Raw genomic sequence first — 17,283 nt, forward strand, 5'->3', positions numbered from 1 at the left:
AGAGCTCCTTGAGAACCGAGCCCCTGATGAACCTGTTCCACTACCATCACCAATCGAAGATTTTGAAGCAGCCAGTGTGACACAGGCATATAATGAAGAGTTTGAAGCTAAGATTTCCAACGCGCGAGAAGGTGCACACATCGCTCTCGCTGTTGGAACGCTCAACATCGTCGTTGCCGCCGTTGCCGCCGTTGCCGCCATCGTTTTCCGTATCGGCTGTGGGTTCAAACAGGTACAGGGAAAGTACAAGCTGTCGGAGACAGCGAGGACGTTCCATCTTACAACTCAGCTATGAAGCCGGAACAGCAGAACCGCGTGCTACCAGAGAGAAAGGAATGGTGCTACGCTCTGAAACGGAGACATGCGCCGGCTCCGACCGGCGACTACCGCCAACGACGTCACAGCGGCCCCGACCAATCACGGGCAACAGCGGCGTTCGCGCGGTGCCCTGAGGCGCTGGTGCGCGTTTTCTTGAAAAAACAGCCGCTTGCGTTTGTTTCCGCCCTTTTTGAACCAGATATTCGTGTTCAGGGGTCTCAAAACTGTAGAATGGCGCAGAGAACTCATTTTTTTCGAAAAGTGTTTCAGCTTCCCTTTAAGCTTAGCTTTCCTTTTAGTGTGCGAAGATATTTCTCAATGAATGATTTGACAGGCCATTCGTGGTTCATAGCAAATTTGGCAGTTATTCCTTACCAGATATCAAGTTAAGTCGAGGTGAATTACGTCTCACTTGTTTCGCTTACAGACTATAGTAAGAGTTCTTGTGCTAATTCTGTATTACTTATTTCTAAGAGGGGGGGTTTATACGTGTAATGGGGTAATTCTCTTATGGATACCTACGACGCGCTTGTAAAAAGCTGAATGGCTCACTGGTTCAGGTCCAATTACTTGAGCCTGTAAAAACAAACGACTTTGAACCCCTAAAAAGTAGCAAGCAAGTTTCCTTGCTGGATGATCTGGACTAAGTTGTCACACTTTCATTGTAGTTTTGAGCGCATGGATCTCTGCTAAAACGACAACTGATGGAATGTTCCATCCGCCTTTCTCCCTTGGTAAACCAAGATTCTCGTACTTTAGCAAAGCTATTTTTGTGTTGCCAAAGAAGCGTGTTATTTGTGCGGGAAAGTGTATACATGTAGGGATCAAATGCGTGTAAGCATTGAAAGTCTGGAGCCACCGTTTCGACACAGTGATTTACTTTGAGAAATACAAGGAAAGGTATTTGACGAAATGTTGACATTGAACTCCATGCTCAGGTTTGCCTTTTCCGGCCCCGGGAAAATAGTTAGAGAGATACAGTAATTCTACGCGCATAAAAGGAACATAGATCGGTCCGCGGCTAGTGCGTCTTAGCTTGCGAATGCTCTCTGGTGAATTGAAAATAGAAGCAACAAAAGTTAAGGATTATGGTGACTAAGAAAGAAATTCGTAGGCTTTGCCTCGTTTTGAGCAAGACTATGACTAAATGGACGTGTCCAGCCCTAGTGTTAGTGACTTATCACACTTCGAAAGGCGGCCAAATAAAATGAACAAGAAGCTGATAGAGCGTAGGTTAGGGCGTGTTGGTTCATAACTGAGGTTTTTAGCGCATGAAAAGGGACAGTGGCAAGACGCGGAAACTAACTTTCAACAATTGTTGGAAGTTAGCGCTGTGTCCGCGTCTTGCCACTGTCCTTCGTCCCTTTTCGTGCGCTAAAAAACCTCAGCAAAGAAGCTGATGCTGATGATCGTGTTTGCTGTCACAACCAGGATGACAATGCAGGATGGACAGGTTACTTACTTTCCAGGAACGTCCTTGATTCTGACACCGAGTAAAATGACTTCCAAACCACTGTATCCTGGCACGTTATTAATCGCAGGCAGCGCAGTGTCACGCCCCATCTGCAAGTTGGAAAAGTATTGTACAGCACCGTACGCTAAGAATAAGCAGGCAGGAACAATTCATTTCACGTGGCAGACAAGCAGGTGCAGAAATCCAGAACGTGTTCATGGTGGCTACTTACATCAGTTTTTAGCGCCAACAAACACTTGCAGATATGCGGATCCCCCGAGCGGTGGAAATCGATTTAGGCGAATTTTTCATTGGCGTTGACGAGGAACGGTGTTGTTAAGCGACCAACTATGAGCATATATAGAGCACATGATGAAGTTGGGCACATTTTCACCGCGAACCGCCTCGCTTGATGTGGACTTGTAGCGCTTGGTCATGCGCATACCATGCATGACAACGAAGGAATGGCAACGACTGACTATATATGTGTGTGTGTGTATATATATATATATATATATATATATATATATATATATATATATATATATATATATATATATATATATATATATATATAGATAGATAGATAGATAGATAGATAGATAGATAGATAGATAGATAGATAGATAGATAGATAGATAGATAGATAGATAGATAGATAGATAGATAGATAGATAGATAGATAGATAGATAGATAGATAGATAGATAGATAGATAGATATGGCTGAGAAAACCACGCTGGCCACGGTAGTAAAATGAAGAAAAAGAGTACGACGTACATTGAATTAACACAGGATATTTCACTGACGTTTCGGCTGGTGGACCTTGACACTTTGACAAAGGCAGGTTCCAACAGCCGAAACGTCCGTGAAATACACTGTGCTAATTAAGCACACGTCGTACTGTCTTTCTTTATATACTATATATATATATATATTGTTACGCTCTTAGGTGTGTAGTGGATTCACGAATGTGACACTCTTAGGAGCATAGTGGGTTCACGCCTCAACAAAAAGTATGCGGGGGCACCGGAGGGTGGTGAACGAGGAAGACGACGTGTGGCTGGCTGGCTGAATCTCGCCAGGCGCTCAGCTGATCCAGGCCATCGCTGCTAACTCTACCCGGCTTCAAAGTAACGCCTTTTGTGGGCGCAACAGAGTGGTGGAGGTGCTGGGTACGACAGGACGTACCACGGAGTCGCAACATCCAGAACTTCGCCGGAGCCGTCGTCTTGCCGGTCTCTTGCCAACGACCTTCCCTATGGCTCAGGACGGTGATGGACAAATGCCAGCTCTAGTTTCACCTTCTCAAAGGTCAACGCCAGTTGGACCTTTGCGGCACTACATGGAGCCACGCTCGTTCGCGGGAAAAGTGGGCGAGGACGTCGACGAGTGGCTGATTCACTACGCAAGGGTGAGCCGCTACAACCGTTGGGATTCTGTCACTCAGCTTGAATATGTCGCGCTCTTTCTGAGTGAGACGGCGCTGATGTGGTATGAAAACCACGAAGACTCCCTAACAACATGGGAGCACTTTGTCGAGGAAATAAAGAAGTGTTTTGGCGACACCCACGCCAAACAGAAACGCGCCGAGAGAACACTTGCTCAAAGAGCTCAAGCTCCTGGAGAAACATGCACTATATACATCGAGGAAATCCTCAAGCTGTGCAAAATCGTAAATCCGCACATGTCCGAGGAAGACCGAGTCGGACATCTCCTCAAAGGAATTGCAGAAGATGTATACAATTTCCTCATAAGTCGGGAACACGTTGATTCCGTCTCAGATGTCGTGCGTCATTGCCATACGTTTGAGACGTTGAAAACACGTCGCATTGTGCCAAAGTTTGGACGCCTGGCGAATGTGACAACCATTGCCAGCGTAGATGAGAGCCCGTCTGCCGATCTTTCGTCTGCTATACGGCAGATCGTGCGTGAGGAACTGCTGCGGCACCAGGAACTTGCGCGCGACGTCATACGACAACCTGACGGTTATTACCCGCAACACATGGCGCCTGCCGCACCCTGCGCTTCCTGGCAACCGGCGGTATGTGTCACAGACGTCAACCGCAGAGGTGCTCCATGGCCACGTGAGGACACATTTACGACCGAACACCGACCTGCAGAACACCCTCGCTCCAGCAGGTTTGCACGCAGACCGACCGTTCCTCCTGTGCAGCAGGCTCAGCCGCTTCGCTCTGCTACACGACCCCCCACGGCTGAGCGCTTCGAAGGGCAGTTCCTCGATCGTCGTTTGCCTGTGTGTTATAGCTGTGGCGACTTGGGTCACATTGCCAGGTACTGCAATCGCCGCCAACCACCGAGGTTCGACCGATCGACGATGTCTAGGCGGTACCGCGCTCCTCTGGGCGAAACATACTGGCCCTCGCACACTTACTTAGGAAGATTGCCTCACCAGCACCCGGAGCCGCTGCGGAACCGTTCTCCAGCATCCGATCGCAGCTTGACACCACCACCCGCTTCTCGTGTAAGCCGATCGCCCTCTCCGCGGCGTCGATACCCGTCGCCACCTCCGGAAAACTAGCCAGCGCGGCCGTTGGAGGTGAGGTCGCTGGACAATCTTCGCTGTCGACAGAGATACCTCCAACCATTTGTATGTTTAAGAATACGGTGTTTGTATTAATTGACGGGGTTTCATCCATGGCCTTAGTGGACACGGGAGCAACCGTTTCAGTGATGAGTCTGGCGTTTAAAAGCCTCCTAGGACGAAAGGTGATGTTTCGCTGGGACCGTGCCGATACGTTTCGCGGAGTGAGTGGGGAGTTGTTGTATCCTGTGGGCGTGTGTAATGTAGACGTAACCTTGGGTGGCCAAATATTTAACGCGGAGTTCGCTGTTCTACCGCATTCTACGCATGACGTAATCCTGGGCCTTGATTTTTTGAAACTGTGTGGTGCCACTGTCGACTGCAAAACGGGTGAAATCAGTGTAGGTACGAGCTTTTCTGCTGCGTTTATGGAAGGCCCACCGAATCGTGAAAGTGTGCTTTGTGTATCCCGGGATACCGTTGTGCCTCCGTTATCCGCAACGTACGTTTCAGTCGCCTGTTTTCCAACCACCGACGGAACGTTTGACGCTACCGTGGAGCCCGTTCACCTGAGTTGCATCAAGAGGAATGTACTGATACCGTATTGCACGCTGTCAGTTGTTCAGGGACGCACCAACTTATGGGCCGTAAACTGTTCCAGTGAACCTGCAATACTACCACAGGGTCTGAAACTTGCCGCCTACCATGAAGATCACGTGCTATCGCTCGCCATTCTTACAGAGGCCCTTGATTCTGCGGATGAGCGCCATTTCGCTAATGTCTGCCCTGCGGCGCACTCCTCATTTCTGACTATGGTAAACAAGTCGCTCAGCACTAAGCAGCGTCACGAAGTGGCGAATATTCTGCTAAAGCATGCCCGACTGTTTGACTTCTCCCAGCAAGAGGGGCCACCATTGTTTCCTCCTTCTCGTATACACCATCGCATAGATACGGGATCTGCCTAACCACTGCGACAGAAACCATACAGAGTCTCACCATCGGAACGCAAGGTGATCAATGACCAAGTCCACGAAATGCTAAATAAGAATGTAATCCAAGAATCCTGTAGTCCGTGGGCAGCGCCAGTGATCCTGGTTAGGAAGAAAGATGGTTCATGGCGATTTTGTGTTGACTACCGCCGCCTCAACACCATCACTAAAAAGGACGTATATCCTCTTCCGCGTATTGATGATGCTATCGACTGCCTCTCATCAGCGTCTTACTTTTCGTCTGTTGACTTGAGGTCGGGGTACTGGCAGATTCCGATGCACGAGGCAGACAAGGAGAAAACGGCATTTGTAACACAAGATGGACTTTTTGAATTTAATGTGATGCCGTTCGGGCTCTGTAATGCGCGTGCAACTTTTGAGCGCTTCATGGACAACATCCTGCGTGGTTTGAAGTGGGAAGTATGCATGTGCTATCTAGATGATGTAGTGGTTTTCGGGCGCACGTTCAGTGAGCACAACGCACGTCTCGATCTTGTGCTAGACTGCTTGGACAAAGCGGGTTTGGTCCTCAACTCGAAGAAGTCCCATTTTGGAGAGCGCCAAACACTCGTTCTGGGACACCTAGTGGATAAGGACGGTATACGACCTGATCCAGCGAAGACTGCTACGGTGGAAGCCTTCAAGCAACCTCGCCATGTAAAAGAGCTACGCAGTTTCCTAGGGCTTTGCTCGTACTTCCGCCGGTTTATTCGTGGATTTGCCAACATCGCGTATCCGCTGACATGCCTCCTCCAGAAGGGCGTTCCCTTTGAATGGACTCCTGAATGTGAAGCTAGTTTTCGTGAGCTGAAGTCTCGTCTGACGTCTCACCCCATTCTCCGACACTTCGACCATGCGGCTCCCACAGAAGTTCATACGGACGCTAGCGGTATTGGCATCGGCGCTGTCCTTATCCAACGCGTTGACACCAAAGAACACGTCGTCGCCTATGCGAGTCGTTCTTTTAGTAAGTCCGAGCGTAACTACACCGTTACAGAGCAAGAATGTCTTGCAGTTATTTTCGCAGTACAGCGCGTCCGGTCGTACCTGTACGGGCGCCCCTTCACTGTGGTGACAGACCATCATTCTCTCTGCTGGCTGGTTAATCTCCGTGATCCGTCGGGCCGGCTAGCGCGTTGGACACTCCGTTTACAGGAATATAACTTTACCGTTTCTTATAAAAGCGGCCGCCGACACGCCGACGCTGACTGCCTCTCGCGCATGCCGCTTCCAACGACGGACTGCGACGCGGACAACTTCGACTGCTATATTGCATCACTGGAGCCGGGATTTCCTGATATAGATACCTTCAAGGTCGAGCAACAAAAAGACAGAACTTTAGAACCACTGTTCATTACTGCAAGGCAATCAGCACCATCACCTCGTTTCTGTGTTCGTGATGGGGTTCTTTACAAAAAGAACTATTCTACTACAGGCCCACGATATCTTCTGGTGGTCCCGGAGAGTCTCCGTGTCTCCGTCTTGCGCGCTATGCATGACGATCCAACATCTGGACAATTGGGTTCTGCGCGAACTCTCTACCGCCTTCAAGAAAGGTTCTACTGGCCCAAAATGCGCCAGACGACCGCCCAGTATGTGTCCAGCTGCAACGAGTGTCAACGTTATAAGCGTCCGACGAGTGCTCCTCCTGGTCAACTCCATCCAGTGCCACCCCCCAGCACTCCCTTTGAGCAAGTTGGCATCGACCTCCTCGGTCCTTTCCCGCGTTCATCCGATGGGAACCGCTGGATTATCGTGTGTGCCGATCACTTGACACGCTACTGTGAGACAGTTGCAATACCATCGGCTACTGCAACCGAAGTGTGCATTTTTCTGCTGCGTTTTGTCATTCTTCGACATGGACCTCCCAGAGTCATCATCAGCGATCGGGGGCGGCAGTTCACTGCTGACGTGGTCGAAGAGATGCTTCGTCTATGTGCTTCAAGGTTTCGACATTCCACCCCGTATCATCCCCAAACAAATGGCCTTACGGAACGCACGAACAGAACTCTCACTAACATGCTGTCCATGTATGTCGAGTCAGATCATAAGAACTGGGACAGCGTGCTACCTTTCATTACGTACGCATTTAACACCTCAAAGCATGAAGTTACGGGTTACAGTCCCTTCTTTCTTCTTTACGCTCGTCCGCCTCGTTATACACTAGACACTATCTTCCCGTTCTCCAGCCACGATAATCTTTGTATATCAGAGACAGCCTGTCTTGCTGAAGAAGCCCGACGACTTGCTTCTTTACGCACTCTTCTTTCACAAGACCGCTCGAAGGCACGCTACGACCGCCGACGCCGACACGTGATATATGACCCTGGTGATTTAGTGTTGCTCTGGAAACCAACCAGGAAACGTGGACTATGTGAAAAACTGCTGGCCCACTATGTTGGCCCCTATGTTATTACGGAGCGCATCAGCGAATTAACCTACCGCATAGCACGTCTCACATCAAATGGCCGACGATCAGCAAAGACTGAACTTTCGCATGTCGCCCGTTTAAAGCCCTTTATTTCTCGATAGCCTGTTAGACTTGCCCGGCGGGCTTCGTCTGCGCGGAGGGAAATGTTACGCTCTTAGGTGTGTAGTGGATTCACGAATGTGACACTCTTAGGAGCATAGTGGGTTCACGCCTCAACAAAAAGTATGCGGGGGCACCGGAGGGTGGTGAACGAGGAAGACGACATGTGGCTGGCTGGCTGAATCTCGCCAGGCGCTCAGCTGATCCAGGCCATCGCTGCTAACTCTACCCGGCTTCAAAGTAACGCCTTTTGTGGGCGCAACAATATATATATATATATATATATATATATATATATATATATATATATATATATATATATATATATATATATATATATATATATATATATATATATATATATATATATATATATATATATATACATATATATATATACCACACCTGGTGTGTGTGCGAGAGCGATAGCTCCAACACGCCGTCGTCGTCGACCCATCGTCATTAGTCCGTCCATCGTCGACATGCCGGCGGGATCAATGCGTTGCTCTCACAGAGTCGCCGTCATCTTGCCCTAATGATCACTGTCATAATCGAATTGCCGTCATCTCATTGCACCACCATTGCATCATCGCTATGCAGTCGTCGTCGGGCCGTCGTCGTCAATCCAGCTTCATCATGCTATTTTTGGCATGCCGTTGTCGTCATACCATTGCAATCATTTTGGCATGGTCATGCCATCGTTCTGATTCCAGTTCTGCATCTCTGTCGCCATACCATCAGCATCCTTCAAACGTCGGCATGATGTCGTCACGTCGCTGTTGTCACGCCGTAGTTCTCATTCCATGGTCGCCTGCCATCATCGTGACATTGTCGGCGTGGCATTGTTATCAGCTCATCGTCATCATGCAGTCCTCGTCATGCCGTCGCGGTTGCTTCATCGTTGTCACTTTGTCTCAGTATTTCTAGTTTCGTGTCATTGTCGTCGTGCTGTCGTCATCATCATGCAGTCATTCTCGTGCCATCGTGGTCGTTCCGTCGTGCGCGGTATGTGCATGATCGAACGCATCATTTCGTGTGGCATCTACTTGCAAAGTATCGCTAAACAGAAACAACCTTCATGCCAAACACAACGGAAACTTCGCTTAAGCTGGTTCCCACAGCGCGTACGATCCGTAGCTTCTCGAGTCACTTGCTGTTTAGCCTACTGCAATATCCAGCAAAACTGAGCATTCCAGTGTGGCATTGCCCAGAAGTTGGGACACAAGGCGCACCATACGCTCGCTGTCCTCTCGGTCAGCGTCCACACAGTGTTTTGTAAATCATTGGGAATTTCGAAACACTTACCCTTCTGAAGAAACGTCGGTAAGAATTAAGATTTTAATTATATACGAAATGTTGTTGTTTGGCAACCTAGCCGGCGAATTTCAACAGACGACGAAGCCACGACACGACGACATGACGAAAGTAATTACAGAACTGGAATGAGAACGGCGTGAGGGCAATAGCATGGCAATACTAAAAGGAATAAAATGGTATGATGACAACCCGTTTAATCTGTGCCTAGGAACTTATAGTTTTAACGCCGCATGTCTGAATATTTCGTGTTATGTTTCCGAATGGATCATTTTTGTATAGCACTTCAATCCTAGTTGATGGCGACGTCTGCTCACTAGAATACATTTTTCGAACTGCGATGCCCATTTACATATGCAGCGCCGAGCGTACGCCGACCAAAAGAGGACGCCTCATGCCCTGCATTTCTGGAGATGCTCTTGCGAAAATAAACAGTTTCTAAATTTCGTGCCAATTCTATGGACAAGCTTTTGTAAAAAAGCTGCATCCAGTCTCCAGTTTTGTGCCCCTGTCGGTGCTGGCCACGATACAAACACTCACGCAGCGTCTCAGGTTAGAAGCCGCGAATACAGGGGGCATTCGGTGTCGTACAGGCGTATACGTCGTGCAGCTATGCCTTGTTATGATTACATGGTAGAACACAGAACACGTCCTCATCAGCTGTTCCAAATTTTAACATGGAAATGGGCATGGAGGTTAGCGCTTGATCGCCTTGACTACTGTCCTTTCAGCGTAAGAAAGCTGTTTGTGCTATAGGATGACGCGTCAATAAATCATTAATCACCTGTTTTAGCGGGGTGATATTATTACGATTCGCATTCTTTGGGATCTCCACCAAGTATGCGGTGTATTTGTCTGTCCATATCTAGCCTTTTTCACGCCAACATGGGTGGCTGGGTATGGGTAGTCGATGGACTAATTGTTTCAGCATCGGGATGCTGTGCTGTGCACACCAACCGTCGAACGTGTTTGAATGCGATTAGCAAATTTTGGGAACTTCCCCCAGTATGCGTAGCATGTCTGTCGGAGTCTAACATCTCTCATGCCAATATAGGGGTCCCAACATGAAATTTTCTGACAGATACCAGCGCCACTTCTTCCCCTTCTCCTTCACCTGCTATTGGGTCACCAGGTCACCAGCACCGTGAGGCACTCGCGATGTCCGCGGTCTTTGTGAAATTCCTTCGCGTCTCGCGGTTTCGCTATGCCTCGACGGTCGGGTGACCAAAAGGTCCAGTAATGTTGCGTGGGGAACGACTACCATATTGAGTGAAATTTTTATTCAAAATGTCCGGCGATTTGGGCGGGGTGGGGCCATAAGCACCCTAGCCTAGGTGATGGTCTCGAGTCCTTGGACGCGGGCGGCTTCCTGGCGTTCCGGACGGCCCGCAGTTGATCGGCGAGGTCTTTGCTGAGCAGGGCCGTCTCCTATCGCGCCCCGCGGTTTGAGACTGCCATGTCTACCCCGTTTGTTGGGGACTCCTGCTGCTCGCCACCGGTGCATTCCCACAGCTTGTGCTGCAGCGTCTCTCTGGCTCCGCACGCTTTACGCTCGTCGGATGTATAAAGGTCGGCATTGAAAAAAATATACCCGGAGCCTGTAGCCGTCTGTCATGTTCCACAGTTTACCGGCTAAATGATATGAAAAGGAAAGCCGGCAGGCATTCATAACCGCCGTCCGCAGAATCAAGTAAGTCGGAATGCGAAAGTTTGCCGTTTTCCTGACTGTTCCTTATTATTCGATGCAGCGGTGTTGTTTCGCCTTGTAGCTCAGTCGGTGCAGTTTTCTCATGACGACGAGAATATCGCTGCAGCTCTTCTTCGACGTGCTTTGAGGGACGCCTTGAGCGACGGCCCATTCACGCGTTTGACGAACGTAGTGATTTCTCGTGTTTGTTTGAAAGAGCACGCGTGTTTGGCAACATTTGTGTAGTAGTAAGCTGCAAGAAGTTGAGTTCTTTAGCACAGGCGTATGGCTAGATAGCCCATTTCTAAAAATAATGTGCACTGTCCTGTGTGACATCTTGACTCCATGAATTGTGCTGCGAGAGGAGGGCAGCGGCGGGTTCCATGATTTTGTCCTTCGGCCGTTTTCCAATACCGGTGCAAGACGGATACTTTCGATCGCGGTCAAGGCTGATCCGGCTCAAATTTTTCCATTGCGATGAACAATGCTCGCTGCTGCTTAGTCTAACATTGCGGATTGAGTTGATTGAGCTCACTTAGCGGGATAGTGCAGACGACAGCTTAATATCGCGATCTACCTGGCTCGGTTCGTGCAAAATCTTGGTCATAAGTGCCCGTGCACCCAGCACCCCTTTCGGACCGGACTCAATCGTGATCCAAGGTGCCTGTGTGGCACGGGTATAAGTTCATCATGTGTTTCGACACCTCGGAAACCATGGAAAGTTCGTGAAGTGCCCTAAATATCTTAATCGCTTAAAGAAAAATTCACCCAGGATTAGGATACTCCCTAAGGCGAAATTAGTGCGCCGCTCTATAGCTTTTTTTTATTTCGCCATGTATTGGCTGGCGCGGACAATCTGTCTCTTGCGACACATTGCGAACGGAGCGAAGTGTAACGCCACTGCTTGGCTAATCGGGAGATCGCGACAGGCAGCGCGTGGGGGATGCGTATGCACGATTCACAGGAGCCGCCGCAGCCAGACCTGCACTCACGCAGCGCTTTGTTTCCGTATGCGGTATTGGTGGCGTCATCGGTGAACAGACGACGGGCGCTAATCTGGTGCCATTTCGTAGCCATCGTCGCCACAGAGCCCGTCTTTAGTGGCGCTACGCTTTTGTTCCCACGCTTTCGCCATACCTTCCTCCTCACACTCTCTAGGCTATCACCGTCTTTCATCCCCCGCTGCAATCGGCGTTCCCTCTTTCACCCTTCGCTGTGCTCGCTCGCTCGGTTACGAGGGACGCCGACGATCACCGCAGGAACGGGAGCTTAAGACCTGCGCTCTAAGAAGACGCCTATTACTACTCGCCAGAAGTGATGCATCTCACAAAACGCTCAGAACTTGCGCAGCTCCTCGGTAGCATGGGAAGAAGAAAGACTAGGCGGGAGCGTTGCGTGACACTCTTGAGACCGTCGTCTTCACGGAAAAAAAATTAAATTGTGGGGTTTTACGTGCCAAAACCACTTTCTGATTATGAGGCACGCCGTAGTGGGGGACTCCGGAAATTTCGACCACCTGGGGTTCTTTAACGTGCACCTAAATCTAAGTACACGGGTGTTTTCGCATTTCGCCCCCATCGAAATGGGGCCGCCGTGGCCGGGATACGATCCCGCGACCTCGTGCTCAGCAGCCTAACACCATAGCCACTGAGCAACCACGGTGGGTTCTTCACGGAAAAGCGAAAGGCTTGTTGAATTAAGCTTAGCACTGTCTCGGATCGAAGAAGAAGCGCCTCCTTCCACGTGAGAGCCTGTGCTTCACGAGCACGCGCAGGCAGAGTCTACCAGAATGGTCGAAAAAATAAATATCGTTCCTGATATCGTTCCGCGCTTCTTGCCAGTGAACTGTACGCCACCTTAAACATTTAGTGATGAAGTAACGGGGGCTACTACCGAAGACCACGGAAGGCTACGAACTGACCTTCACGGAGACGCTGATATCAAAGCTGACGTCGAGACGATCCCGGAAGGCCAAGGTTATCAACGAGGCAAGATCTCTTGTCAGCGATGAAACAGCCACCTTAGGTCAGCTCAACGCTATTCACGGACGTCTCAAAGCGAACAATGATCCGCTGCACAATATACACGGGGATCTAGAAAGCCAAATAGCTGGGGAAGAGTTCGATCAAGAATACAGCACCGTTGCGGAATACGAGGACAACGGGCCAACGCTACCGGCATCACAAGTGAGTTACTTAGCAAGCAAAACCTAGTTTTCAGTCCACGCCATCAGCACCAGAGCTTCAGACTTCGTCGATGGCCAGTACCTCAGGAGCCTCTGGAACTAAACTTCCCAAGCTTACCAGCGCCCCGTTTTCTGGTGATCTGTGTCGATGGAACGACTTCTGGGAACAATTCGACCAGATGATTCACCACAATGGAAGCCTCACAGCGACGGACAAGTTCAACTACCTCCGGTTCTTCCTAAGAGGCGACGCAGCCTAAGCTATAATGGGCCTGCCAACCACAGGAGCTTGCTACAAGGACGTCATCGACATACTCAACAAGCGCTTCGATGATAGAACGACACTCGAACAGGAGTACTTCTCCAGGCTTCCTGCGTAGCCTTAGGTGCGATTAAGCGACCCGACATCTCTTAGCAAGCTGTACGTCCGTCAACGTCCCAGGACTGGACACACTTGGAGTGAGCAGGACGTCCTTTTCCACTATGCTGTGCGACCTGCTGCTTCGGGCTTTACCACACGACCTTGTGGTTCCAGTGAAGTTTCCAGTCGCCACTGGAAACTTCACTTCTCTCCCGAAAATCTCGTTCTACTGTAGACTCCAAGTCACCATGTCGGCCTGTTCGAAAAACTAGTCACGCTAATCCAGACCCTACCCGGTATTGCGAGGATTAGGTCACCTAAATTAGGAAATCGCACCTATCGAAGACACGCCGTCCTCGTCCCGGCTATGAACTGATATTGCCCGGTGTCCCGTTTGAAACCGTACTGTTCATCTAGTACGCTAGCATTCTAACAAGCGCCGGAACGGCGCTCTAGCCCCCGGCTATTATGTTATGGTCCATTTGGACAGGACCGTGCGCGCAAGAGGGAAACGAAGAGAAAGTGGTAGACTGTCTCTTGGAGCCGTCACATTTGTACCAGCCTGGGCGATTACCACTAACTTTCCCTATATAGATAGTTGCACATTTGTGCATCGGGCTTCCTCTTTGTAACCATATTCGATCAGGCATGTACAGTAGCAAGCTTTTAGCAAATATTTAAGCTCGATTTCGACAAGTACACCTGTGAAGGCGACCTTTCGCATAAAAGACCTAATGCATTCTTGTATGCTGACAGCATCCTTCGGGTCGGCAGGCGCCTGTTAGATCTTGATGCATCTGAGGAGGTAAAACACTCAGCCATCCTCCCCAGTGGCGTAGCTAGGTCGTCTGGCACCCGGGGCCCAATGGTCTTCTGTCACTCCCCCCCCCTCCCCGTTTGTAGTTCAGGAAGGCGAGGATATCGACAATTTCCGGGTTTCAGCACCAGTACAGCCACCGAATTCCGGATCAAGCTACAGAACAGGTATTCGGCTTTAACACAGGAAGAGGACCTTAGTGTTGAAGCAACGAACGACAATCTTATGGGCATCATTAAGGAGTCTGCAATAGAAATCGGTGGCAACTCCGTTAGACAGGATACCAGTAAGCTATCGCAGGAGACGAAAGATCTGATCAAGAAACGCCAATGTATGAAAGCCTCTAACCCTACAGCTAGAATGGAACTGGCAGAACTTTTCAAGTTAATCAACAAGCGTAAGACACCTGACATAAGGAAGTATAATGTGGATAGAATAGAACATGCGCTTAGGAACGGAGGAAGCCTAAAAGCGGTGAAGAAGAAACTAGGAATAGGCAAGAATCAGATGTGTGCGTTAAGAGACAAAGCCGCCAATATCATTACTAATACGGATGAAATCGTTGAAGTGGCTTTAGAGTTATATGGAGATTTATACAGTACCAGTGGCAACCACGACGATAATGGGACAGAGAATAGTCTAGAGAAATTTGAAATCCCACAAGTAACGCCGGAAGAAGTAAAGAAAGCCTTGGGAGCTATGCAAAGGGAGAAGGCAGCTGGGGAGGATCAGATAACAGCAGATTTGTTGAAGGATGGTGGGCAGATTGTTCTAGCAAAACTGGCCGCCTTGTACACGCAATGCCTCATGACTTCGAGCGTACTGAAATCTTGGAAAAACGCTAACATAATTCTAATCCATAAGAAAGGGGACGCCATAGGCTGATCAGCTTACTGTCCGTTGCCTAAAAAGTATTTACTAAGGTAATTGCAAATAGAAACAGGAACACCTTCGACTTCCGTCAACCAAAGGGCCAGGCAGGATTCCGTAAAGGCAACTCAACAATAGACCATATTCACACTATCAATCAGGTGATAGAGAAATGTGCGGAATATAACCAACCCCTATATATAGCTTTCATTGATTACGAGAAAGCGTTTCATTCAGTCGAAACCTCAGTAGTCCTGGAGGCATTGCGGAATCAGGGTGTAGACGAGCCGTATGTAAAAATACTGAAAGATATCTATAGCGGCTCCACAGCCACCGTAGTCCTCCATAAAGAAAGCAACAAAATCCCGATACAGAAAGGCGTCAGGCAGGGAGATACGATCTCTCCAATGCTATTCACAGCGTGTTTACAGGAGGTATTCAGAGACCTGGATTGGGAAGAATTGGGGATAAGAGTTAATGGAGAATACCTTAGTAACTTGCGATTCGCTGATGACATTGCCTTGCTTAGTAACTCAGGGGACCAATTGCAATGCATGCTCACTGACCTGGAGAGGCAAAGCCGAAGGGTGGGTCTAAAAATTAATCTGCAGAAAACTAAAGTAATGTTTAACAGTGTCGGGAGAGAACGGCAGTTTACAATAGGTAGCGAGGCACTGGAATAGGTAAGGGAATACATCTACTTGGGACAGGTAGCGACTGCGGATCCGGATCATGAGACTGAAATAATCAGAAGAATAAGAATGGGCTGGGGTGCGCTTGGCAGGCATTCTCAGATTATGAACAGCAGGTTGCCATTATCCCTCAAGAGAAAAGTATATAATAGCTGTGTCTTACCAGTACTCACCTATGGGGCAGAAACCTGAAGGCTTACGAAAAGGGTTCTACTTAAATTGAGGACGACGCAACGAGCTATGGAAAGAAGAATGATAGGTGTAATGTTAAGGGTTAAGAAAAGAGCAGATTGGGTGAGGGAACAAATGCGAGTTAATGATATCTTAGTTGAAATCAAGAAAAATAAATGGGCATAGGCAGGACATGTAAGGAGGAGAGAAGATAACCGATGGTCATTAAGGGTTACGGACTGGATTCCAAGGGATTAGAAGCGTAGCAGGGGGCGGCAGAATGTTAGGTGGGCGGATGAGATTAATAAGTTTGCAGGGACGACATGGCCACAATTAGTACATGACCGGGGTAGTTGGAGAAGTATGGGAGAGGCCTTTGCCCTGCAGTGGGCGTAACCAGGCTAATGATGATGATGATGACAGCCGCCGTGTATACCGCGCACGTCCCCCGGGTCCCCCTCTCCTTCGCTTTCTTTCCCAGAGGTCGCGAATACAGCTAGTATTGGCGGCGAGGAGTTACGGAGTCGCCATCTATCGGAAGCGCCTCTCTGGCATAGTATGAGGGATCACGCGGCGCGCTCGTCATAGGTTTTGCTGTCAGCGCTGAGCGAAAACACCACGCGCGAGCTCTCCCGGACATTTCTGTAGGTACTTTCGAAACGAGAGAAGGTTTTTACAGTCTAAATAATAAACTTGGGCAAACTGAAAGCACAGAATCGTTTACAGGCGCTCTCTCTTTACCGAATACGTACAGTGAACGCGACTGTGCGCGGTCGCCGGGATGGAGTCTCCCGAACCGGCTTCTTGCGTGAAAGGTAGGCAAACGCTGAGAGCAAACTATGTGGAATATGTTCCTATAGTGTTTGTATAGCTAAATGGAGCGTAATAGAATGAAGCCTCAATGCAGCGATAGCACAGCTTCGCAGCGACTGACTGCGCGTCTGCATGCTTGCCCGCCATTGTTTTGCTTTCACAGCATGCGCGTTTTCGCACCGTGCCATGAGCTTTAGGTCGCAGAATATGAGCATTTGACAGTATACAAGCAACCATTGTTGCGTGGGCGCTATTAGGGCTGTTCAAAAATAATTTCATTGTAGAGACTTCGACGCCTACTGGGACTGTGATGTGACGTCGCCATGATTCAACCTTTCTTTTTCTAAATTCTCAGACGTTTCAATATTATTCCTCGAGTTGCGCCGCACTATATGTTTATCGGTGTTCTCAGCGTGCGATTTCTCGCTGCTTCTTTTTTTGTAATCCAGTGCACTATTTCATAACTCAAACATGACCATATGCCATGCTTTTTTTTATGCGCTTCTTAAGACTCCCTTTCCACTGGAGTGAACTTGCCA

The 17,283-nt window shown here is 49.0% G+C and overlaps 1 protein-coding gene across 2 annotated transcripts in view; it reads right to left on the reverse strand.

Annotated features, from left to right (window-relative positions):
* Positions 1-17,283, reverse strand: part of LOC135899479 (uncharacterized) — a 96,935-nt gene that overhangs the window by 73,439 nt on the left and 6,213 nt on the right. For both annotated transcript variants that reach the window (XM_065428753.1, XM_065428752.2), the window contains exon 2: positions 1,781-1,881. In XM_065428753.1, coding sequence (XP_065284825.1) covers positions 1,781-1,881 — 101 coding nt within the window. The remainder of the gene's footprint in view (positions 1-1,780; positions 1,882-17,283) is intronic.

The sequence above is a fragment of the Dermacentor albipictus genome, chromosome 6 (genome assembly GCF_038994185.2).
Source record: "Dermacentor albipictus isolate Rhodes 1998 colony chromosome 6, USDA_Dalb.pri_finalv2, whole genome shotgun sequence".
Taxonomy (NCBI): Eukaryota; Metazoa; Arthropoda; class Arachnida; order Ixodida; family Ixodidae; genus Dermacentor; species Dermacentor albipictus.